The sequence below is a fragment of the Mirounga angustirostris genome, unplaced genomic scaffold (genome assembly GCF_029215605.1).
Source record: "Mirounga angustirostris isolate CCGP_5_RB_7025 unplaced genomic scaffold, mMirAng1.0.hap1 SCAF_13, whole genome shotgun sequence".
In the NCBI taxonomy this organism is placed as follows: Eukaryota; Metazoa; Chordata; class Mammalia; order Carnivora; family Phocidae; genus Mirounga; species Mirounga angustirostris.
In genome coordinates, this window is record NW_026991721.1 from 13617298 (window position 1) to 13642738 (window position 25441).

Genomic DNA, 25441 nt, shown 5'->3' on the forward strand with positions numbered 1-25441 from the left:
GTGAGAAAGTTTAGCAAAGCAATGAGTGAACTCACGGGTGTACACTTGGAGAAAACCCGACACGCCCTCAGAACCGTTGCCAAGGAAAGGGCGCACTGTGATGTTGTATAAGGTACTGGAGTTGAGTGAAGGGATGTTGACCCAAGTATCACTGACATTGAGGATGAAGGAATCAGTCGGCCAAGCAACCTGGATCTCATAGGTATAGAGAGAGGATGACTCATTATCGTTGATTTTCCAGGCCAGGGTCATGTGCGTCGCACTGATGTTCATAATTTCAACGTCAAAAACTTGACTGGCCACTGTGAAGACACAAGAGGAGTTAACAGTAACCAGAATGGCCAAGCCAGAGAGAGAGAGAAACCACCATCATTGGCATGTCATCTAATGTAAGAAGTACTCTCAGTGACTGCGCCTTCCTATCCTACACCATTGACCCACAACCACAACATACATGAAAGTATGGGGGTCCCAGCAAACATCAGGTATCATCATCACCATCAGTGCAAAACCAAGCCAATTGCAATTGCATAGTTAGTCTTTGTGCTTCTTGTGAGCCAGAGCTATGACAGGCTCCTCAAACAGTAACATGGACTCTGCTCATGCCCGCCCAGGTGCTGGGCTAACCCAGAAACCCTCTCAAGCATCTATCCATCCAGAATGAACTCTACAGGATCGATTAAAGACCACACACTTCATCATGATGCAGGTCCAGGTCCCAAGGTTAGTTCTGCGTTAGGGGCCAGGTAGATCTTAAGAAAATCACTTGAGCTCAGTTTCCTCATCTGTAAAAGTGGGGTAACAGTCCTAACCTCAAAAGAAGATAACACAGAGTTCCAATTATTTGCCACTTGCCCACCCCACACTCCCAATCCGTCCTCCATCCTTCACCTGCCTGCTCCGTGCTCTGGGAGGCTGACTCCTATGCACTGCATCCCTGGGGTTTGGGGGGAGAGAGGGTCCTGCCAGACAGCCTGGGAGGCCTGGGATTGGGTTCCACCTGCAAACCTACCTGGTGAGGAGGCTACCGGGAGGCGGAGAAGAAAGCCGTCGAGTCTTCCTCCCACTGCCTCGCTCTGGCTTGCTGTTCTGGCTCGGCTGCCTCCCCCACTGCCCCAGCCCTCACTAGGCTCCAAAAGCACCACTTCTTCCCCCTTGCTCTTCAGCCTTAGAGCTGACTTTCTACCACGACTAGTCTCAGGGGTCTTGACAATGCTCTGATGATTTCCTTATGCCTGGTACGATGCATGTATGTGTGTGTACGTATATGTACGCAGGTATATGTCTACATATATATATACACACATGCCACATAGAGAGGGTTAAGGTTACTATAATTCTTATTTATCAAATGCTAGGACAGCTTAACACAAACCAGGCTGTGTGTATCCATACAACTGAGAGCTTAAAACACAATCACTATTACTTTAATTCTGCTCAAACCACTTTAAAAGCAGGGAACCCAAGACCCCCACTAATCCACAAAACCCCTTTTAAGCAAATCAGGCAAAGGGTCATTGGATGGATCCAGCTCTGAGGTACACTGCTTGGCAAGGGCCCACCGCTGTCAAAGGCACACCTGGAGGGCCCGTTCCTCCCCCTCCTCCAAACTGACCCACCCTCCAGACAGCCCAAGCCCTCCCACCTGCCAACCTGCTGGGTCCCTGAGGGTCCCTGGAAGTCAAGCCGCCTTTCCTACAGCTACATCCTCCCCTCTCTACCTACACACTAGCATCACCAGTAGAAGAGGAAAGAAGAAAGGAGGAAAAGTAAAATTCTTTACAGACACCATTTGTCATAAGCATCCTGCCAGGTTGTCCAGCCCTGTGCAAGGAACACGGCCGGGCCAGTCACTGCTTCTGAGTACTCTGCAGCAGGTCCCCCACCCCACTCTCTGAGGGAGACACACAACTCTCAAGCATATGATCACATCTTCTAGGACTGAAGTCAGCCCCTCTGGAATTATCAGGGTCCTCGAGCTGTCACCGACTCCCAGTGCCTCTTCTCTACCTTCATACCTTCATACTTCATACATACTTCAAACCACAACCTGCACCTTCACCCACAATGCTGCCTCAACGGACACGTCTTCCTCCCTCTCTCCGTTTATCCAAATCCTATTCTCTCTTCAAAGCAAGTTCAAATCCTGCCTATAGTAGAAGGCTTTCCTAGGGATTTGATGTGAAAATCATGCGCCAGCCTTCCGATGTCCAGAGCACTCAGTGGGCAGCTGCCGTGGACAGGGGCCACGTGTTGCCTCTGCAGCACCCAACCCCCTCTTTCAAACAGCACCCCAATCCTCCTGGGTGGGAGGAAGTACCTGTCATCCATGTAAAAGCTGGGGGACAGCACTCCCTTCCCCAACACAGCCATCCAGAAAGCAGCAATGTGACACCCTCTCCATCGTGGGACTTTACTGCTGATGGTCCAGTGTGACCCAGCCTTCCAGAGTTTCCTGGAGAGTAGTCTTATTTTTTTGCCCTGTATCCCCCACCCCCTGCCCCTACCCCTCCATTCTATGGGTCTCTAGCAGCCTTTGAGAACAGATATATTTTTGGATCAGGTAGCCAGAGTTAGTTCATGTTGCCTCAGCCAAGTCCCTGAGGGTGACGCTGGTGCATTTTTTCCTGAGCCCACGGGGGCCTGACCACAGGCCTCTCAAAGCGTGTGCATCTCTCTCAATTCCCCATCTATACCCAAACCCTGTCAGGGAGCAACCATACATTTCTTCGCTCCCCCATCAGCACCAATCCAAAACACCTCCAAATACTGGTCAATATACAGAGTGGAAGTACCACTAAATTCTAGGTAGGAAGCAGCAACGTGCATGTCAACACGCTTCAACAGAGAGATCAGTATGCATTCCAAGGCTGGGCCAGAAAAATAAAAAACTTATTTTCTTATTGGAAGGGGAAAATAATTAACCAACAATGACAACATGAATATCTATTAATGAGTGAAAACTACAACACCAGTTTGTCTCACTGGTTCACGTGCAAAGACTCAAAGGACAAGAGGTAGCCCCTGGCATCCACACATAGCAGCTGCTCAACACGCTTTACTGAGCTGAAAGAACGAAGCGTCTTGGCTGCAGAGTGAAGAAGAAACTCACTGGATCTGCTCTGTCCAAAACCCCTTCCAGAAAATTCCCTCCAACAACAAAACTGCTTGCGAGGCGAGAGAGAACGGAGAACCAGAATCACAGACGACAAAACTTTGTGTTAGATATACCTGTCCTGAAAGTTATGTTTTGGGGCTGTCCTTCTGTGCCATCTGCCGCTTGAGAATAAACAGTGGCCTTGTACTGCGTGTTGGACTTCAACCCGAACAGTAGGACTTCCGTGTCTTGGGCCAGAGGCTGGTGAGAAGACAGGTTTTTGGGATCGAGGTGGTATTCATACACCCCGGCAGTGGGGGTCCGGGGCTGCTGGGAGGAGCTCTCTGTGTTGTTGACATCTGTTTCAAACACAAAAGTCAAAATACATTTCCTGCAACAGAAGCCCAGCCCTGTCCCCCTGCAGCACCTCCCCCACAAGAGGACACATCAGGCAGAGCCCACAGCGCGTACTCCACAAATCCTTCCCTTCCTTCCCCTGAGAGAGATATATCTGCCTACAAAGGCCCCAATTTTTGGCAGATATTTTACTTTCTACTTTTATCCAGGTACCCTCTCTTTCCAACTCAGCTGTTTGTAGCTCCTCCCCTTCTTTCAGGAAATCTTCTCCCACCCAGCTCCCAACGTGGTCATCCAGGGACAGCCACAGGGCTCAAACCCGGCTCAGCAGAGCCCACTCTAGACATTTCTCCCCTGGGCCAGACCCCTTCCGATAGGGGGTGAAACGGGGCACCTACAGGCGGGTAATCATTTCTCCCTGAGCCACTCTGAGAACAAGGCTGGCACAGAAGGAAGCAGGAAGAGGAGACGGGCATCCCCTTGTCTCTTTCTTCAAGGCCTTGCTGCCCGCAATGGGAAAACAGACACAGGCCAACAAGTTTGCTCTTCTAGCCCAAGCTACTTAAAGTCTGGTTTCTGTCACTTGCAGTCAAGAATCCTAAACACCCACTTCGTAGTCCTGTTTCCTTATGTGTAAAATGGGGATTAAGTACTTGTTCTGCTCAATCCACTGGTTTACCTCTGAAAACGCTTAAAATCTGCAAATGGCCACTCCATTGGCAATGCAGAAGCTGTCTGCTAGACTTGCTTGCTAAGCATCCCTTTACTCAATGGACATGGCAAGTTCCTCCAAAGGCCCTACCCGAGTTAACACATCTGTTATCCGTTCAACGGAAAGTCTGAAGAGCTAAAGGGGCCAGCTCCTTTCCGGGATGCCAGACTCAAAAAGTTTCAACCCCCATTACCATTCTGAGCCCCAGTGATCTGACCGGTAAAATACGAACATTTCCCCCTCCCTTCTTCATACAAATAAAGGGTCAAACTAAAATGTGGAGGAAAGCCCTCTATAAATTCTAAAACTCTAGGGGCGCCTGGGTGGCTCAGTCGTTGGGCGTCTGCCTTCGGCTCAGGTCATGGTCCCAGGGTCCTGGGATCGAGCCCCGCGTGGGGCTCCCTGCTCTGCAGGAAGCCTGCTTCTCCCTCTCCCACTCTCCCTGCTTGTGTTCTCTCTCTCGCTGTGTCTCTCTCTGTCAAATAAATAAATAAAATCTTTAAAAAATAAAAAAATAGGGCGCCTGGGTGGCTCAGTTGGTTAGGCGACTGCCTTCGGCTCAGGTCATGATCCTGGAGTCACAGGATCGAGTCCCATATCGGGCTCCCTGCTCGGCCGGGAGTCTGCTTCTCCCTCTGACCCTCCCCCCTCTCAAGCTCTCTCTGTCTCATTCTTTCTTTCTCAAATAAATAAATAAAATCTTTAAAAAAAAAAAAAGAAAGAAAAATCTTTTTTAAAAAAATCAATTAAGGGCGCCTGGGTGGCTCAGTTGGTTAAGCGACTGCCTTCGGCTCAGGTCATGATCCTGGAGTCCCGGGATCGAGTCCCGCATCGGGCTCCCTGCTCAGCGGGGAGTCTGCTTCTCCCTCTGACCCTCCCCCCTCTCATGTACTCGCTCTCTCTCATTCTCTCTCTCAAATAAATAAATAAAATCTTTAAAAAAAAAAATCATAAAAAATAAATAAAAATAAAAATAAAAAATAAAAAAATAAAAATAAAATAAATTCTAAAACTCTATAGAAATGTAAGCACGACATTTCTTAAAACTATTAAGTTACTGAAAGTCAAAACCACCAAGGCAGATGAGAAGCACACTTCTGTAACTCACCTAAGCCACTGTCTGTGACCGAGGACTCGCTCTGTTCATTTGGTTCTGAAAGAGGCAGGGTGACCTTGTGTTGAGTCCCTGGTGTCAGGCCCGATATATTGACCACCAGGTCTTGAGTCATCCCCTCAGGACCCCCGATGCCTTCAAGGAGCAGCCGGCAGGTGGCGGTGCCGTTCGCTTCCTTCCAGGTAAGAGTAGCTTGCGTCACCCCCACGAAGGAAACGCGAAGACCAGAAACCGGACTCGGCTCTATTTTAAAAACACACAATGGGGCATTGATGGAACGAGACATCTGCGGTCACCTTTCATTAAGAATGACTGGGGTCGGGGCACCTGGGTGGCTCAGTCGGTTAAGCGTCTGCTTTTGGCTCCGGTCATGATCCCAGGGTCCTGGGATCGAGCCCCACATCGGGCTCCCGGCTGGGGGCGGTGGGAAGCCTGCTTATCCCTCCCCCTCTGCTGCTCCCCCTGCTTCTGCTCTCTTTCTCTGTCAAATAAATAAATAAAACCTTAAAGAAAAAAAAAAAGAATGACTGGGGTCACCGATGTTTCAAGGTGACTCACTAAAAATACTTTTTTGGTATCAGGGTCCAGTGCAAGTCTGTCATTTCACAGCAGGAAAAAGTAGATATAGCATTACAGAGAAAAGAATACACCTACAGCCAAAGATTTTTAGGATCTGTTGTATTCTCCTCAACAGTTCACTTCAACGTGATTTGACACTCTTCAAAACGGTCTTCAAAATTGTCCAACAGCAACATTTAATCATATTTGTTTGGGGCATAAGGAACAAAGCCCCAAACAAAGAGACTGTTTGCTACTTCTAAAGGTCTCGATTCAAGATAATACAAATAGTATCATCTCAGAGCACCCAGACATTTCACTAAGGAGCTCATCCCTGTGTTCCAAGCCCAGAGGGGTGCTTCAGAAGACTTCCGAGCTATCCCCCCACCATTCTTTCCATCACCTTACTTGGCTGGCTGTGACATAAACCAGCCATTTGGGCCAACATGACATCTACTCCCTTCCTTCGGGAGATGGCAAGGTAGAAACACTGAGAGGCGGGGCGACTGGCTCAGGAACACACATCACTGGTGGCATCGGGGACATCAGAACCCAGGGCTGAGCACACGAGGCATGGGCAGTGTTGCGGATAGCGCAAACCCCTGCCTGAGGTCTGCAGGGGCGGAACTGGAAGGCATGGCGGGTTCTGCAGCGAGCCAATGCACTCTGTGATTCTACCCTTCACATCAAACATTTTGGGTGCAAAGATTGCTAAATGGGGTCACTCCTGTGTCCTTTTTCTTTTGAAAAGAAATGCAACAGCCATCCAGGAGGCCAGCAGAAGGGCTCTGGGTAACTAACTGGTACCAGCTTCAGGGCACCAGGGTGCTCTGGAGCCGAGCTCCCTGGGTGCCCGCCACTTTGTGCTCAATAACCGAGCCCTCAGACAAAACCCAACTCCTCGGCATTACAGTTTGTCACTGTGGCCCTTGGGGTTACTGAGAGGACAGGATAATGTATTAAGAACAACTAAGCATAAGAGTACGTGCTCATGGGGCGCCTGGGTGGCTCAGTTGTTAAGCGTCTGCCTTCGGCTCAGGTCATGATCCCAGGGTCCTGGGATCGAGCCCCGCATCGGGCTCCCTGCTCCGCAGGAGGCCTGCTTCTCCCTCTCCCACTCCCCCTGCTTGTGTTCCCTCTCTCGCTGTGTCTCTCTCTGTCAAATAAATAAATAAAATTAAAAAAAAAAAAAAAAGAGTACGTGCTCAGTAAATAGGAGCTGATGAACAAAGCCTTGTCCCGGGAACTTTCAGGCAGAGTGAGGATACTCAGTTCCTGGGCTGGCTGCTCCTCGCCACTTCTCCACCTCCTCTTTCCTACGGTCACCAGTGCTGTGTTCCGCTGGCCCCATCACCATTTCTAAATTCCATCTTCTTCTTCCTCGTTCGTTCTCTTCATCTCCCTGCCCTCTCCTCCTGATCTTCTCTCTTTCATAATATAGCAAACCTCTATCACAGGGCTTTTTGCCTCTAAAACTCTGCTCTGAGGAGCTCCGAGAGATTTTTGTGGTTTTTTTTTTGGAGTACCTGTGACACCCCATCCCTGTAGCTCCTCTCACGCCAGTTCTTTTTACATATTGGGCTTCTGGGCGAGATTTTATTATTTAAAGAAATTGTTTCCTGGCTTAAAAAAAAAACCTGCTGAAAACCACCGGTTTCGTTTGCCTGTTCCATGTGTAGAAGGCACTGTGCTAGGCGGGTGGTCACTTCAAGCCATGGGCCCCAAGAGGTCAAACGTCCATGGCCCTCACCAGCCAAAGAGATGACATCCCCAGATCAGAAAACCAACAGGGGATAGCATTTTTAAATTTTTTGGTTCTTCTCAGCTTTAAAAGAGCTTCTCGTCTCTTTTTTATATTTTTGGTTCTTTTCAGCTTAAAAAAAGAGAGAGAGCTAAATTTGTAGCAGTAACACGTGGCTCAGGGTACTGACATCTAAGCTAAATAAAAATCTAAACCTTACCCAATGTCACAGGGCTATTATTTCATTTGAAACATGCACTCCTCTGTAAAGTATACCGAACTTTCGGGTCCAGCAAAAACTCCTGAGAATATAAACACAGCATCAACTCTCCTGCAGAGCTTAAAAGAAGCCTACAATAACTGACACCATTACGACACGTGTCTAATGAGGTCTCTGTTCCCAAGCCTCAGCAGAAGAGTAAATATTAGCCAATAATAGCAAAGGATTTTTAAAGCTGGACAGTTGGAACTACTTAAAACCTCCCCAAACACCTAGGACCCTAATACCAAATAATCTGGCCACCTGAACTCCCGGACTTGAAACAATACACAATCTTTTCTCCTCTTCCACCATTAACAAAAACCAATCTCTCCCCAACAGGCAATCTGAATGGACAAGGCTCTAGGATACAGGATGAAAAGGAACGGTTCACGATCATTCCTGGGGGCTCACCTTACCTGTTGTGTCATTTCCAGCTGTGGGATCTCTCGAAGTCGTAGTGACTATTTCTGAAGTGACAAAGGACGTGTATGAAGTTGTTGGACTAAAGCCTGTGGTGCCATTCCTTGCTGGATTTTCATCAGTGGTGGTCCACCTACTCTCCACCTTGCTCCTTTCTGTACGTGCATACTCAGAAACAGTGCTGCCCGTGTTTTCCCATGTTGTGGTCACACTGGTTGTATTGATGGAAACAGCTTCAATGTCAAACACAAACATGGGTTCTACTTAAATATTGTTTCCCAAAGGACATCAAAAGTTACATTTAAAAAAGAAATGTAAGGGGCGCCTGGGTGGCTCAGTCAGTTAAGCGTCTGCCTTAGGCTCAGGTCATGATCCCAAAGTCTTGGGATCCAGCTTTGTGTTGGGCTCCCCACTCAGTGGGGAATCTGCTTATCCCTCTCCTTCTGCCCCTCCCCCCCATGTGCTCTCTCTCTCTCTCTCTCTCTCTCTCTCTCAAATAAATAAAATATTTTTTAAAAAAGGAAATGTAAGAGTCAGGACTGCTCTGCATGTCTACTTTTCAGAAGTGAATTGTACGATCACAGAATTTCATTTCCCTTTCTCTGCCTCCTGGACTTTCCTCCAACAAACTAATTTTAGATACATATACATACATGTATGCATGTGTGTTAGTGAGACAGAAGGCTTTAAAACAGAGACAAAAATGACAGAGATCAGCAATGTTGGCTGTGACTTGAATATGGATTAAATCTATATAGAAGCTGATACCAAAAAAAGACCTAAGATGTAAAAAAAAGTCTCTCTTTTCATTCTTAGAAAACACTGCCCATGGAGAGGTCTTACATGATGCAGAAGCTAACTTTTTTGCCAAATCCTGATATTAGGAGGACGTTCCGCCATATTCGGGCACTAAGATGGCATGAGACAGAATGGCATAAAGTGAAAGGAGCTGGTCTTTAAATTCAGACCTGGACGCGAGGATCTCCTCTGCCCCTTAGCTATATGACCTGGAATGAGTCCCTTAGAACCTCTCATCCTCAGGTTCCTATGTTGTCAGCTCTAATACACTATTTTAAACATAAAGGGCTATTTTTAAGGTACCATGATATGGTAACCAACGTCACTGGATTTGGACATTTATAAAATCGGAGTTCAGAGTCCCATCCTGCTGGTCGTTAGCATGTGATTTTACTCAAAGTCCTAGGAGAACATTCCCATTATTCTATTGCTATGGTTCACAGACTTCTTAGTTTGTGTTTCATTTTTCTTTCCCGTGTCCGAGGCTTCAGCTGTGATCTGTAACAGTCACATCTAGAGCCCCTGACATTCATCTCAGTAAGGCACCAGGAAACTTTTCAGGGATAAGTGTGACCGATTTAAGTAGCCAGAAACAGTGGTCACGCAAACTAACAAAATGGCACCTCCCACTCACGATACAACAGGTTTTTATTACGATTTTTAAAACGAGTCATAGTTCTTCATCTCCCCTTCTCCTGCTTTAAAATACCACCCTCTATGCATAGAGGTTTTCTTCTTTGGCACCAACGATTCAAGCCCGTACAAGGTACCTACCAGCTTATTTACCAAACTGATTAACAAGAAAGAAAAAGCAACTGTAGAGTTCTTCCCATTGTTTGTACAGACTTTGCATAATCACCGTTATTAACTGAGATCAGCTTTATTAGAAGGTTTCGGCAAGATCTGCCCCCTTTGTGTGGTAGTGGAAGAACATTCTAATTATTTTATCTCCATGGTTCACAGACTTTGGGATTTTACCAATCAGGAAAAAAAAAAAAGGTTCCCAAATTTTGAGGACAGATAAAAGCTACCAATTTTTATTTATTCTAAAAGGTACATTAAAAAAAAAAAAAAAAACTACCGAACACTGTTATCTTTATTTCCTATAGAAACAAATTATGACCCAAAAAATTAGTAAGGACATCATCCCAGAATAAATGGTGCTTTCAATTAAATATATTTAGCTTCACTTAAAACTTACTATCATAGCCTTATTTTTTTCATTTTACTCTAGACCAGGGAGAACTTCAATGGACCAACACCAGTTAGCAAATGGGACTCAGCCCTCCATATAGAAGCAAAATATACAGGAGGCTACATCTGGTTTTCCAAAGGTTACACAAACCCTGTCCACCACTTTAAAAATCATGGAGCAATGTAGCAACCCAAAAAAATACTTATGGGATGGCAGCACATAAAATAAATATAAATCATACTGCATTATGAAAACTAAGTCTTTTTTAAAAATCACCCACGGATGTAGGCTGGCGGGGGAAAAAAAAATCACAGAAAATATAAAATTTTTATTTGTCAAAGTTGCTCAATTGATTGAATTCTTTCTTTCACTTGCTGGTGCCACACTCACCCCAGTTCTAAAGAAAAACTGGAAACTAAGAGAGTTTGAACAAATTAGCATTTTCTGTGATTTTCACGTTGCTGTAAGTGCTGCTGTGTCCATCAGGGGGCGGTAGCGAACAACACAAGAGAAGAGAGGGGAGCGGTACTTACAGTCACCTGCGCACACCATCTGTAACAGAAAAAGAAAACGGAAGTCAGCGCCTTCATTCGGCCACGGAAAATGCAAATCAGGAATAAAGCAGTTGAGAATTTAATAATGGGGATCGGGTGCTAACGAGTACATTAAAAAAGGCCCACTGGCAGGGACTAGGGTGCAAGGACACTGAGTAAGGGAACTCAGTGAAACCAGAGGTGGCTTACAAACAATGGATTAACTCGGCATATGGAGGCTGAGCTACCCAGTGTTCTTCCCCACAGATACACCCAGCACTGAAGCAGCTCTCCAGGGCAGCTCTCCCTGCTGCCACCGCATCATTAATTGAGGCAGAAGGACGTAGAAACAGTCAAGATTCTCTAGGGCAGGGGAAAAAAAAAAAAAAAAAGAGGACCGTGACACTGCTTCCCCAGAGGCATTTTCAGGTCACAAGTACAGAAAGTAAAGCCAGGTGCACAAGAGAAGAAATCTCCTGGGTTCGGGATTTTTGTTGTGCAAAAATCCAGCTTCCTCCTTCTATCGGTAGGTGGCAGTAATTTTTTTTTTTTTTTTTTAATTGTATGACATGCAGCTTTGGGAAGCACGAGTGTTTGAAACAGAGCAACCCTAAAGATTATTTATTTAGTTGAGTGTCTCAGTCTGCCATCTTTAGGTCCCTGGAAGGACCTCAAAGATACTCATCGTGATTCATAAATTACTACCCCATACTTTAAAAACCTAAAATAATTTGAGGTTGTACATCCTACTGTTTAATAAACACACCTTTTTTGGTTAATGGGATCTTTCGAAGTATGGCCCTCATGAAGAGGAAAATAATCAAAAGGGATTCTAGTGGGAAAAAATGTCCTCCAGCTTCCCATCACACTTAGAATAAAATCCGAAACTCTTAACCACAGCCTCCATGTCCCCCGGTGATCTCAGCATGCCCTTTGAAATGTTCCTGAAGCTGGTTCTCTCTTATAGCCTTTACATATTGATTCCTTTCTCCAAAAACACTCTGCCCCAGACCTTCCAGTGTCGTGGCCTAAAATGCCACCTCTTCGGGGCGTACTTCTCCAATCAACCAGTGGAACTGAGCACCCCTGGCTCTTTTCTCCTCTGCATTCACCTCAGTCGTCATCAGCCTCCTTCAACTAAAATGTATGCTCCATGAGAACAGAAACCTCATCTGGGCCTGCACCTAGAATGGTGCAGAGTAGGCACTCTATAAATGACACTCAAGAAAGGAATGAGCCTCTCATTTTGGAAAGGAAGCAATTCCTAAGTCCCAGAGGAAGGAGATTTGCCTAAGGTCCTATAGCAAGGCTAAGGCCAAGGCCGGTCGGGTCCAGGAGGCTGAGTACCCAACCCACCCCAACCCAAAGGAAATATCCTTTGTGCTTACCAAATGGAGAAGGCGAAGACAACATCCATGTTCATCTCAAGGGTTAGACAGACCGAAAGGTCTGCTCCCCAGCCTGTTTCCCAAGGGCCCAGACACCAGTTCCCAAAGGAATCTGAGCATTCCTTCTCATTCTTCACCCCCTACAAGTCTCAGGACCCACGTCCTGTTGATTCTCCTTTCCTACCGACCCCTCACCCCCACACACCCTTTCCATTCCCACCCCCCACTCTACCCTCAAGCCCGTGCTCTTCCAGCTCATCTTCCTGCATCCAGCACCTGCCGTCCATCTATGCCAGGCATCAATCCACTAGTCCCTGATGGACCACAGGAGAGAGAAAGACGAGGACCAGGTTGCTAGACAAGTTAGCACATGGCAGCAAGCCCTTTTTTTTTCCCCCTCCCTGCCCAGCAGTTGGAAAACATAAACTATCCAACCTCATGACTCTAGACTGGTCCATCCTAGCCCCTTGCGATGTTATTCTCTCTTCATATACAGCTCTATGTGTTAGATCCTGAACTGGAATCCATTTGGTCAACGATGCACCCAAATATCGCCTACAAACATGGACGATCCAGACCTGTCCTCAAACTGTTTTTAGGAAAGTAAGGGAACTAAGACGTGTCTATAAATAAGCAACTGAAGGTGGAGCAGAAAGCGCTGACAACTCTGAACAAGCAAGTCTCGAGTGCCTGTATGTGCCCAGCAGCGAAAGCCCCAGAGCTGAGGCAGACAGCCCTTGTGCTGGGCGGGGCTCACGGCTGAAGGAGGGGGAGGCAGGCGAACCAAACCACAGGAGGACAGACGGAAGGTATCCCCGGGGTAGGTACCATTCGCAGAGGGATGTCAGAGGAGGGCATACACCAAGGCAAAGAGTGCCTGTGCATTTCGAGCTGGGTCCTGTACAGCCCTAGACTCAGTAAACATTGGCTGATGACCATTATTACATGCGACAACATGTCAAAAAGCTCTGAGTTCTAGAGGTGAAAGGGCAAGGGTCACTATCAATATGCACAGAGCCTGACTCTGCCAGGCACCGTTCCAAGTGCTTTCAGATATTAACTCACTTAAAGCTCCAAACAACCCTGAATGTAGGAACAGGTCCCTTGTGGAGACTGTTGAGCTGCAGCGTCTGGACTTGAACCCAGGCAGCCTGACTCCAGGGTCCACATCCCTAATCGCTAGCTACCCTGCCTCCCCATATAAAGCCACTGGTGAGAAATATACTAGGACTTCAGGAAGGTTCAGAAATCAATTTCAAAAGCTATCCATGTCATCTTTCCTCCCTCTACCTTCCAAAAACTCCAGCAAGCAAAGTAAGAGTGTTCTTGACAAATTGGGGTTACGGTTTCTCCTGGCAGCCCTCCCACAGGTGCCAGGCGAACACAGCAGCTGGGTCTCTCCATGGCTCGGCGTGAAATGACAGCCAGAGCAAAGCGCACATGGCACCATGCAGCTTCAGCCTCTCCTGGCCTCCCTCCCCCTTCTTTTCACTCATCTTGATCTCACTGGCCCTGACTTCCCCAAATAAAACCTCAACACTGTAATCCTTTCCTCAGGACCTGGGGGACCATAAAAACCTCAGACTAAGACATGGGACAAAGGGACCAAAGAGAAGTCCACAAGGGGACTCCAGGGGAAAAAGGTTCCTCACTAAGAAAAAGAATTTCCTGGTTTGCTGGACTTCATCAGATCTGCCCATAATGTCTGGAGCTGCTGCAGCCTCTGTGTGACAAGGAGGTGAGAAATCACCTACCTGCTGAGAATGGTTGATGGGGAGAAAAGGGGGAAACACCAGATCCTTGTGCTACTAAATCAGCCCATTCCTACATTTGTCTTACCACCAGACTTCTTGCCTGGGGAGATGCAATACCCCTCATTATTTAACTACTTTTAGTTGGGTTGTCTAATATTTAAAACCAAAAGGACACTAGTTGACATAATAACTACAAAGCAAGGTAACTAATTTTCACATTAACCCTCATTTTTACAGATGAAGAACGTGAAAGGCCACTGATCTGCGATCCAGGGTCACAGAGCTGATCAGGGAGAAGTAAAACCAGGATGCAAGCCCAGGTCTGCCAAGACCCCCAAAGTCTTCCACTGACCACAGGGCGGGGGAAAAAAAAGACCCTTGGAAACAATACCCCACAAGACACCCAGCATGGGGGAAATTTGTAAATACTTTTTTAAAGAATACAATCAAGAGAAAACTCATCTTTCTAAAATAAGCTCAAAGTCTACTTGTAGGAGGTGAAATGGGAGGCAACCCACTTCCACAGATTCATACACCAAGCACCAAAGTTGACTGCAGAAAAAAAGGAAGCTGGGGACATCTTCCCAGCAGTGACAGCTAAACATAATGACGAGAGTAACCTCAGCTCCTTCCCCTTCTGAGAGGATCCAGAATGGCCCTGGTGGTTGCCAGTCCACAAGGCATCCACAGAAATCAGCCTGCATCCAAGTGCCCTTCCACAACTGCTCCTGAACCCGGCCGCCCCAAATCCTGATAGGAAAAGAAGTCAACCTCCCATTTTACTTAATCGTCACAACAACCCTATAAAATAGGAATTATAATCCCCACTTTACAGATAGGGACGCTGGGGCTCAGAGTACACAGCCCGGCGTCACACAGCTGAGTTTCCTGGCTAGGGTCACTTGCCCCAGGCACAGGAAGGAGAGATGAAAACAGATGCTTGAGGCTGGAGATAAAACCAGCAATTTCGACTCTCTACCTCGCTCCCCCTTGGCAGAAGTTAAACTAGATTTAGCATGCAGAGCCAAGCCCAGTGGCAGCCGAACCTCAGATCCCAAGGTGTGTTCCCTTCTCTTCTGAGGCTCCAGACTTCTCCCTCCCGGCTTCAGCAGACCCATCGATAAGAGGGTTGTAAGTGAGCCTGCTTGTGGCTGGGACTCAGGGGACACCAGAAGTCACAGACCCTGAACCCAACAGGGAGCAGAGCTTCCATAAAAGACAATCGGCGCCACAGCAGCTCTATGCACAATAGCCAAGGGGGAGGACAACCTAATTTCCATAAACAAATAAATGGATAAACAACATGCTCTATATCCATGCAATGGAATACTATTCAGCCATAAAAAGGAACAAAATTCTGGCACCTGCTACAACGTGGATGAACCTCAAAAACATTATGCTACATGAAAGAAGCCAGACACAGAAGCACATACGTATGATTTCATTTATATGAAATATCCAGAGAAACAGGAAGTCGCCAGGGGCCAGGGGAGAGGGAAAGGGGAGTGATTGCTAATGGCTACGGTGTTTCCTTTTGGGTAATGGAAATGTTTGGAACTACATAGAGGTGGTGGTCGCACAACACCGTGAATGTACTAAATGTCACCCGACTGTGCTCTTCAAAACGGTTAATTCTATATGAATTTCACCTCAATTTTTTGGTTTTTTTTTTAAAGATAGGAGGTAGGTAACTTTGTATCATCAAGCTCAGCCACTAGCAGGAAGAAGGGAAAGGAAGTTTCCTGAAGGAAGGGGGGGGGTGGAGAAGAGGAAGGTAATAAATAGGGAGGTTTGAAAAAGCAGATTTAGGGTGCACCTGGGGAGCTCAGTCAGTTAAGCATCTGCCTTCGGCTCAGGTCATGATCCCGGGGTCCTGGGATTGAGCCCCAGGTCGGGCTCCCTGCTCTGCGGGAAGCCTGCTTCTCCCTCTGCCACTCCCCCTGCTTGTGTTCCTCTCTCACTGTGTGTCTCTCTGTGTCAAATAAATAAATAAAATCTTTTAAAAAAAGAAAAAACAGATTTAGAAAATCAGAAAAGAGAGAAAGAAGCACAGTGAACCCAGAAATTAGAAAACTAAGCTGGGCAAAACAGCCTGACAGAAGTGCTCTAGGGACCTCCACTTCCAAACACATTCTGAAGACAAAAAGGAAGGAACTCAGGTTCCCTGAACACCTACTGTGTGCCAGGCACTGAGGTGGGCTTTCTACATCCCTTGTCTGAGCAGAGTCAAGGAATCACAGCTGAAGAGCTTGGGATCTGGAATCAGGTTGCCTGGGGGAAATCATTCAGCTCCACCATTTACTGGCTCTGTGACTTCAGGCAGGGACCTTAACCTCTCTGTCCCTCAGCATCTACATCTGTAAACAGGGATGATCATCATACCCGCCTTGTTGGAGTAAGGATGAAAGTAGCAATCTCTTAGCATCTTTAAATCTTCAGAGCAATTCTGCAAGGTACTTTTATACCCATTTTACAGATGACAACACCAAGGCTCAGCTCCTACTGACAAGACCAATAGGCAATCTGAAGTTCATACCTGCAAAGCATTTAAATAAATGAGCAACAACTCAGTTACAGAGGTGGGCACTGAGGCCCAGAGACAGTAAGTGGCTTACCCAAGGACACACAGCACCAAAACCAGAACCCAGGTCTTGACTTCTACCTCGACCTCAACCACTTTCACCCAGGATGCAGACCCATAAGGAGTACTCACATCTCACCCTCACTTTTCGCTCCTCCTCTGCAAAGTCACCCATACAAATGACCCAAGGCTTCTGCAGGCTCCCGTGACTGGGCAAATGAAACAAACACTGAGAGATGAGATTTTGAGCTCACTGATTTAGGAGGAAGACATACTGACATGCAAAAACGGAATATGATACTGTCTTTGATTCCGCCACAGATTTCTGGTGACCTAGACTCCCCAGGCACAGTAGAAACCTATTGGTCAACCAGATGGCAGCATTAACTACACACCTTATACTGCAGAGTCTCCCTCCTCTTTTCTTTAAGATTTTTTTTTTTTTATTCATGAGAGACAGAGAGAGAGACAGAGGCAGAGGGAGAAGCAGGCTCCCCGCAGAGCAGGGAGCCCGATGTGGGACTCGATCCCAGGACCCTGGGATCATGACCTGAGCCGAAGGCGGACGCTTAACCGACTGAGCCACCCAGGCGTCCCTCCCTCCTCTTTTCTGAGGAGCAGACCCTGGCTGGTGAGCCTTCCAGCCTTATTCATGGCTCCCCTCCTGCAGCTATGTGTTCCTGTTTCACTTTGTTTATGCTGATGAGCCAAAACTCTTTCTACTTCTCTTTGAGAACTACCACCAGTCCTGAAACTGGCTCCGGGCACAAGGATCCTCCTCTAGGCCCCCAAGAAAACCAAACTATGAACACTACCCTCGATGCCATCCCAGCTCAGCCAAAGCTCCAGCCATCACATCAGTGGTCCACTCTGAACACTGGATTCTTCCTACTCAACACCTCCGTCACAGGAGGCCACTAGCTGCATTTACCTAAAACTTCTAAATTCTCCCCAGCTCCTCTACACATAAACATCCCTCCCACATTCACACCAAAACACACTCATCAATATTCTCTTCCCCTCTCTCCAAGTCCCTCTGTAACTGCCCCATTAAACCTGTCTCAACTCTATCAACTTCAGAATCACCTGACTCCTCCCTCCCTTCACCCTCCACGGGTACACTCAGGGGTTATGTCCTAAAGATGCTTCCTTGACCAAATCACCTTGACTTCCCCACTTCCATACCGTGGCCACCATAAACCAAATCCTCCTAACCCCAAGCCCTAAATCACAGAAAAAGCCTCCTCCTAGAGCTGAGCAAAACTCAGGCCACGTTTATTTTTTGAAGTGCTCAGTACACACTCACAAAAAAAAATTTTAAAGTGCCAGAACAGGGTAAGATCTGTTGCAGTGTACTTTTGTTTTAATCTTGTCAGAGTATCACTGTGACTCCAGCCATAATAAAAGGCCGAAACCTAAATGGAGGCCCTTTGTGATGAACATCAAAGGTGAGAGCCAGGCCCTAGTCCCTCATCCACGCACCTGGTTGCCCCTCCTCTCGCCTCTCCCTTCAATGCACAGGGAAAAATAAACAGAACTGCTGGATTCCTCTTTCTAAAACATGCTAATATTCACCGGGACGCCAGCAGGGACAGATGGCAACCACGGGAACTGAGGACGGTTTAAAAGGGACTGTTTACAAGAGCAGGGGTGGGGGGAAGGTAGCCAATAGGGAGGCAAGAATCCTGAGGCAGTAGCAGTGGGACTGGTAAGGAAATGGGCTGAGGGGCTGCCTCTCCTCCATCTCCATCTGGGGCTTCCTGGGGGTCAAGGGCATCCACTGGTGTGGACCTGGAGGTCAGCCTCTTCCCAGTGGCAGGGCAGGAGTCTGCAAGGACACAGAGAGCTCATGTTGGTCCCATCACTGCTGACGTCCTGTGAATGTGGTAGCCATGGCCCAGCATGGTGACCAAGAGGTTTAGGTTCAACTGCCCCTGACAGTCGGGAGCTCTGGGATGTGAGGGTCTCTCCAAGCCATCCGTTTCATCCATTTTAAACAGCGGAAGGATATATGCAACCCAGATCCCACGTCTGAGATCTCCCTCAGGCTCAAACAAAACCAGGTTTCTATATTCCCAGCCTAACAGCCATCTCCTGCCTCACCGAATCTCCGAGGCTGCCACCTCAGCTCCCGTGATGACCTTTGGGGACGGCTCCCGCCCCCAGGAGCTCCCAGACTCCTCTCAGCCCCTTCCAGTCCCTGCCACTCAGCAGCCCTTTCCCTGCACCCTGCACTGGGCCAGGTGCTGGGCCAGGTGCCCAAGATACCCAGGGCACTTAAGGTGGTTCCAGCTCTCCAGGTGTTCACAGGCACAAGAAGCAGGAGAGAACAGGAGGGTGTAATGTGGAGAGGTAGCCAGGAGCCACTCCGCTGCATGGACAGGAGGCACCCGGGGACATGGTGAACGTGGGGGACACTCACGGGGTCGAGGGTGATGTGTAAGGTCCACCTAAAGAGGGACCCCGTGCAGGGACTGAATGCTGGCTGACTCTACTTACTATAATATTGACTGAGCTCTTAACTACCGGCCAGTTATGGTGCAATTGGGGTTCCCTTCCACATCTCATTCAAGCCTTGCTGCAAGCCCAGGAGGCAGGAACTGTGTTTATCCCCCATTGTCCAGATGAAGAAACTAAGCCTTGGAAAAGTGAGGTTCCTGACCCAGTATCTCACTGCTAGGAAGCCTAAGATTCCAGCGCCAGTCTCCCTGACTCCGAAGCTCCGCACCTTCACCACTCCCGGGAGCACTCGGCTGGCTCATCCGTGGGCAAGTCTCAGCTGAGACCACGGAACCCACGTGCTTCCAGGCCTACCGGCCACGAACCCCTACCTGCTGCAGGCCTCAGGGACAGGTTCTGTCGACCCATTTAAATGGACTCAATTAAGAAGGCTTCCGCACTGCTCTCAGAAAGAGCAGAGTTTGAGGGTAAACTCGCAGAGCCGCCTGGATATTAGCAAGTGACAAGTCTTCGGGTTTTCCATTATCCACGTTTGGTTTTTAGGGATGGATAATAAGTGACTGAAGAACACAATGGGTAACAATAGACTCTTTATCCCTCTAAAACCAAGCCCACACACCATATGACAATAGTTATTTTTACCCACTGACGTAATAACCTAAAATGTGAACTGCTTCAACCAATTTTTTAAGTCAAATAGCATTTTATGGGATTTGGTACATTCTTCTGAACTCTCATTTATGCCCCGTGTGAAAATTACCCAACAGGTCCCTAAAAACCTGTCCCTGAAAGGTAAATCATTGATCATGAAAATGGAAGATGGGGGTGGCTCTCCCTCTGAACGCAGAAGCCAGGCAATAAACACCTTTATGGGAAACTCGCCAGAAGACAAGTGTGGCATTGTGAGGTGGCCGGAATACCTGGCATCCATTTCTACCCCAGAGTCCAAAAGGCCAGGGACAGACAGGCCAAAAGGAAGTATGGCAACGTGCCACCAAAGCACAAGACATCAGATCAAGCCAGGCTCACCCTGCCTCTGTGTGACTCTCTGCACTGGATGCTGTCATCAAAAGGGATTGTGGAGGGACGCCTGGGTGGCTCAGTCAGTTAAGCGTCTGCCTTCAGCTTAGGGTCCTGGGATCGAGCCCCACATCGGGCTCCTTGCTCAGCGGGGAGCCTGCTTTTCCCTCTGCCCCTCCCCCTGCTCATGCTGTCTCTCTCTCTCTCTCTTTCTCTGACAAATAAATAAATAAAATTTTTAAAAAGGGGGGGGGATTGTGGAGAAGGGTCAGCATCAACCAGAATTCTGTGTCCCAAAAAAGCCACGTAAGGTTTTGATGGAAGGGATGAGCACCAACCAGCCTGCAAAAGCCAGCTGGCTCACCTCTTCCCTCTTGGGATGGTTGGAAGCATGATGAACTCTTCCAAATGTACAGAGAAAAAAGTAACCAGAGGGGCTATTTTGGTGAGGTTATGTGAACTTTGAGATGCAGAGCTGAGGAAATCCCAGGCCAGAAGTTTCCATGGGTATTTTTAGCAGCAGGATTTTTTTTTTTTTCAAAAAAGAATCTTCTGAAGAACTACATGTACAGAGCTCCACATTTCATACATCTCTCTCTCTCTCTCTCTCTCTCTCTCTATATATATATATATATGCGTACATGTGTGTATATACGTATGCTTGGATAAAAGCAGTTTTTTGTTATATATTTATTTTAAAGTTCAAGTTACCTCATTCTTATTTCGACACACAACCACATTAGGACATTTAATTGGTGTTCTCCAATGTATTAAAATTTGGTGTAACACATATCTGGGCAAGTGTGTTCATTACAATTTGATTATAATTTCAACACAGACAAATTGGAAAGTGGGGAGGGTGTTTTTAATGAAACACTTATGGAATCTCCTGATGCACCTCAAGGAACAGTTTGAAAACTAGTGATCTGGGGTGCCTGGGTGGCTCAGTCAGCTGAGTGTCTGCCTTCGGCTCAGGTCATGATCCCAGGGTCCTGGGATCCAGCCATGCGTCCGGCTCTTTGCTCCGGGGGGAGCCTGCTTCTCCCTCTCCTTCTGCCGCTCCCCCTGCTTGTGCCCCCTCTCTCTCTCTCTGTCAAATAAATAAAATGTTTTAAAAAAGAGAGAGAGTGAGAGCTGGCAAGCTCCAGACCCCTGTCTGAACCCTTTCTCTACATTGTATGATAAATCTGAAGGTCCTAAATTGGAGTTCCATTGTCCAAATCTAGCCCACTGACATGTTTTATTCAATCCATAATGGTTTTTTTCTAACTCACCTCCATTAGAACACTTCCTATTTTTCCCCATTGTGTTTTCCAACTTTACTGATATATAACTGACAAATAAAAATTATATATATATATGGTATAAAACGTGAAAATTAGGAGTCTTAGCTTAGATTTTTTAAATCCTAATTTTTAGCTCCTAAAAAAAAAAGATCTGGCTTTCTAATCTGGTCACATTCAAGCAATTAATTGGATCTGCAGCTCCTCGTTTTGATGGGGTAAGTCCTGGGAGTTCACTGCCACTCCCAACTATTGTCACCTCAATGCTGAGGACAAATGCCAGTTGCCAAGCAACATGGTACCCACACTGTTCGTTTTTTCTATCAAACGTAAGCATATGAAAGATCAAGAGGCAGTGTGATTTTTCATTATTTGACCCATTCCATTTACTTACGTTCCCAACTACCCCTGACAACATCTGAGTTTCTGACTGTTGATCGAAGTGCATCTTGCAAAATTCATGGGTTGCAATTCTTAAAGAACTGTTTACTTTCTAAGTTTCTCTCTTAGGACCAGATCTCCGGCCAATCCCAGATGTGAATGATGTGCAGTGTGAATATAAAATGCTCATCAGTTTGCCCGCTCTAAATTCTCTGCTCACCCCTGCTCAACCTACCCCCCAATGCCACCACCACCCCCAAAAAGAAGCAAAAAACAGGGTGATCCTTCAGTTGAAGAATTTAATTTCCTACTTTTAAATCTGAATAATAAAACCACTCCAAAAATCTCACCATCCACCTCAGAGTATGGACAACAATAGCTAAGAGCCACCGCTTACCAAGTGCTTGCTATTATGCCCAGGCCGGTTCTTCATGGAATCCTCCCCTTCCTCACCCCACCCAGCTGGGTGTATCTATAATCTATGCCTTCCTAACTCCCCAGTCTCCCACATCCCTCCCCCTTCCTCCCAGAAGAGGACCAAAGATCAGGACCAAAGATCACAAGCTCTGCCTTCAGCTGACCGCAAAAAGCTAAGGAGTCCCTCTCTATCTATTCACTCGTGCCAAAAAGCCAAGGGTGGATCCTATCTCAGAGGCCAAAGGGCCAGTGGTGATTTCCACAGACCCAGATGCCTTTCACGCCTTCTTAGAACCACCCTGAAGTAACCCTGTGTTCTTCCGAGGCTTTGTAAACAGAGGTTCCCGTGAGCCAAACCACCACCCCTCTGATTACCACTGCATTGTGGCATTGAGGACAGAGAATGGGGTGGGATCAAAAATCAGCAGGACTTAGGGTCAGGTCTGGACGTGAATCCTGGCACCACCACGTCTTAGCAAGGAGTCTGAAGGCCACACTCCTTGAGTTCTTTTCACCCATTAAGTTGCCATCTCCCCGTAGGTTTGATGTGAGGATTGAGGGGCACATAGTAGGTCCTCTATACACAGCAGCAAACATCAGTCCTTTAGAGGTGGGGCGGCACGGGAATTAAGAGAACACGCTCTGGAGTCCAACCCTCTCAACTACGTGAACCTGAGTGAGCTCCTCATTCCCTTTCAGCAACAATAATAACCATACCCACCCTGAAGGAAGGGTGGGGTAAAATATTGACAAGTACTGAACCCGAGCAATGGGTATATGGGAGTTCATCTGTGTATGTTTGATTATTTTAATAAATAAAAGAGCAAATGGTATAAACAGTACTTACTGTTTACAGCATTGCCGTGACAAGTCCGAAGTATGTGATCACCTACAGTGAGTGCAAATGTGAGCGATCGGTACAATTATTATCACTCAGAGGAACTGGGGCCAGAGGATCTGAGAGGTGAGGCACAGGGAGGGGTACGCTGCCTTGCAAAGAAAAAGCAGAGCCAGAAGATATTTCTGCTAACACAGAAGCAAGAACAGCAGAGAAGGGCAAGCCGGCACCTTGGATTCTGCTGTGTGATGAGAGGAACTTGAGCTAAAATTCTCAGACTGGCTGCCTTCTTGGCTCCTGCTGTCCACCCCAGACAGAGCTGTACTGAGGCCACGGAGAGAGACACTCTCTGCAAACCCACGGTCAACCCCACTCCCCACGCTGTGGGTGGAGTGGGCCCAGTTCAGCAGAGAGCACAGGACTCAGGCCGCACTCCTCCCCGTGCGCCAGAACAGTCTCAGGGTAGCCTCAAAACTCACAGGTGGTAGTAACAGATCAGTCCTTATAAAGATTTTTTGGCCTACAATATTCCCTTCCAATCAAAAAGTACATCACTACAACCTCCAGACAACACAGGAAACTTCAACTCTTTTTTTCTCCAATCAGCTTTTAACAATAAGCTAATAGAACCACCACCACCTCCCCCGCCAAAAAAAAAGTTGCAGGGCAAAAAGCCATACCATCATCCCCTCTTAGAAACTGATCTTTGATAAAACAGCACCTTGGCAAATCACCTGGGATAGGTACTATCAAGCCAGCGATGCCACAAAGTCGCTACTTTAATCTGACATCCAAGCAATGAAAAGAGAACTCCGAGTCATAAAATCCTGGATTATGGGAGCGCTGGCCCAGCAGAGCCTGTCCATGAATTACGAAGACAGAGATGGGGAGTGACAGATAATTTCCAACATCTCATAAAGCCTAATGAATGCCCTAAATCAGGGGTCAGCAAAATATTTCTGTAAGAGGCCAGACAGTACATATTTTAGGCTCTGCAGATTATACAACTGTTGTAGCAATCCGCCACAGGCAATGCATTACCTAACGACCGTGGCTGTGTTCCAATAAAACTTTATTTATAGGCATTAAATTTGTATTTCATATAATTTTTCACCTGTCATAAAATATTATTCTTGTCTTGAATTTTTTTTTTCAACCATTTAAAAATATAAAAACCACTCTTAAGGCACCTGGGTGGCTCAGTCATTAAGCGTCTGCCTTCGGCTCAGGTCATGATCCCAGGGTCCTGGGATCGAGCCCCACATCGGGCTCCCTGCTCAGCAAGAAGCCTGCTTCTCCCTCTCCCATTCCCCCTGCTTGTGTTCCTGCTCTCGGTATCTCTCTCTCTGTCAAATAAATAAATAAAATCTTTAAAAAATAAAAACCATTCTTAGCTCCCAGGCCACCCAGAAATCAGTGGTAGCTGGATTTGGCCCACGGGACCGTAGTTTGCCAACCATTGCCCTAAATCACATATTTACCCTGGATGGAGCCATAGGCTCAGGCTTACAGCAGGTCAGAACATGAACCTGTGGTCTGGGTCTGGTTCAGTGTCCTGGTTCCAACAATTATTACCTTGAGCACTAAGCTAGAGTTTAATCTTCTCATCTGGAAATAGGGATTACAACAGTCCCCTCCTCAAACACTTAAGAGAATTCAATGAAATAATGCCTGGCACAAGGCATATGCTCAAGAGAGGATAACTCTATCATAATTGCCATTGTTTCTTTGCTTTTGGCTAGACTTCAGTCAGCTCAGTGTTAAGAACACAGGATCTCCCGACGTTAGTCTGAATTTCCCATTGGAAGTCCTTGGCTGATATGACATGGGAAGGAACAAAATTTCTCTGAATGAGTATTCAAAAGAGAAAATAACTTGCAATATGGGCCCATTGATGACAGAGAATGGTGCCTGGAGGTCAAAACACATTGGCCACAGGGGCACCTGGCTGCCTCAGTCAGTGGAGCATGCGACTCTTGATCTCAGGGTTGTGAGTTTGAGCCCCATGTTGGGTGTACAGATTACTTAAAATTTTTTTTAAATCTTAAATATTTTAAAAAAAAAAAAAAAACCCACATTGGCCACAGATCTGCTTCTCAGAGTAGCTCCTCTGGTACCCAGTACATTTGCATTCCCTCTCTCTTAGCATCAGGCAATTTATTTTTCCACGTTTACCCTATCTCTCTAGCTAGATGATGAACTCTCTCCTAGGGTAAGGGAAATCCCACACTTCACACCCACTCATGCCTAGCGCAATGCCTTCCCTGATACATACTCATTCAGCACTGGCTGACTGGTGGGTTTTAACTAGCTCTCCAGGGCCTGACACAGACCTGGCCTGGCCATGAGTGGGTAAAGCCGAACAGATGTGTGTGAACTTCAGGGCCTCAAGAGCAAGCAATTGAGATATAGGTGGTCAGTCATAAGGTAAGATAAAATCTTAGAGATTATCTGTACCAATCTGCCTCTATTTCAGGCTGAGGAAACAGAGGCCCGATGAGGTAAAGTGATTTGTCAAAGTAGCTGGGTCTG

At 47.0% G+C, this 25441-nt stretch overlaps 1 protein-coding gene across 1 annotated transcript in view; it reads right to left on the reverse strand.

Annotated features, from left to right (window-relative positions):
- PTPRJ (protein tyrosine phosphatase receptor type J) overlaps positions 1–25441 on the reverse strand; it is a 165656-nt gene that overhangs the window by 42405 nt on the left and 97810 nt on the right. The window contains exons 2-6 of the mRNA XM_064576422.1: positions 10788–10806; positions 8258–8494; positions 5275–5523; positions 3232–3456; positions 36–302 (exon numbers count right to left, since the gene is read on the reverse strand). Coding sequence (XP_064432492.1) covers positions 36–302; positions 3232–3456; positions 5275–5523; positions 8258–8494; positions 10788–10806 — 997 coding nt within the window. The remainder of the gene's footprint in view (positions 1–35; positions 303–3231; positions 3457–5274; positions 5524–8257; positions 8495–10787; positions 10807–25441) is intronic.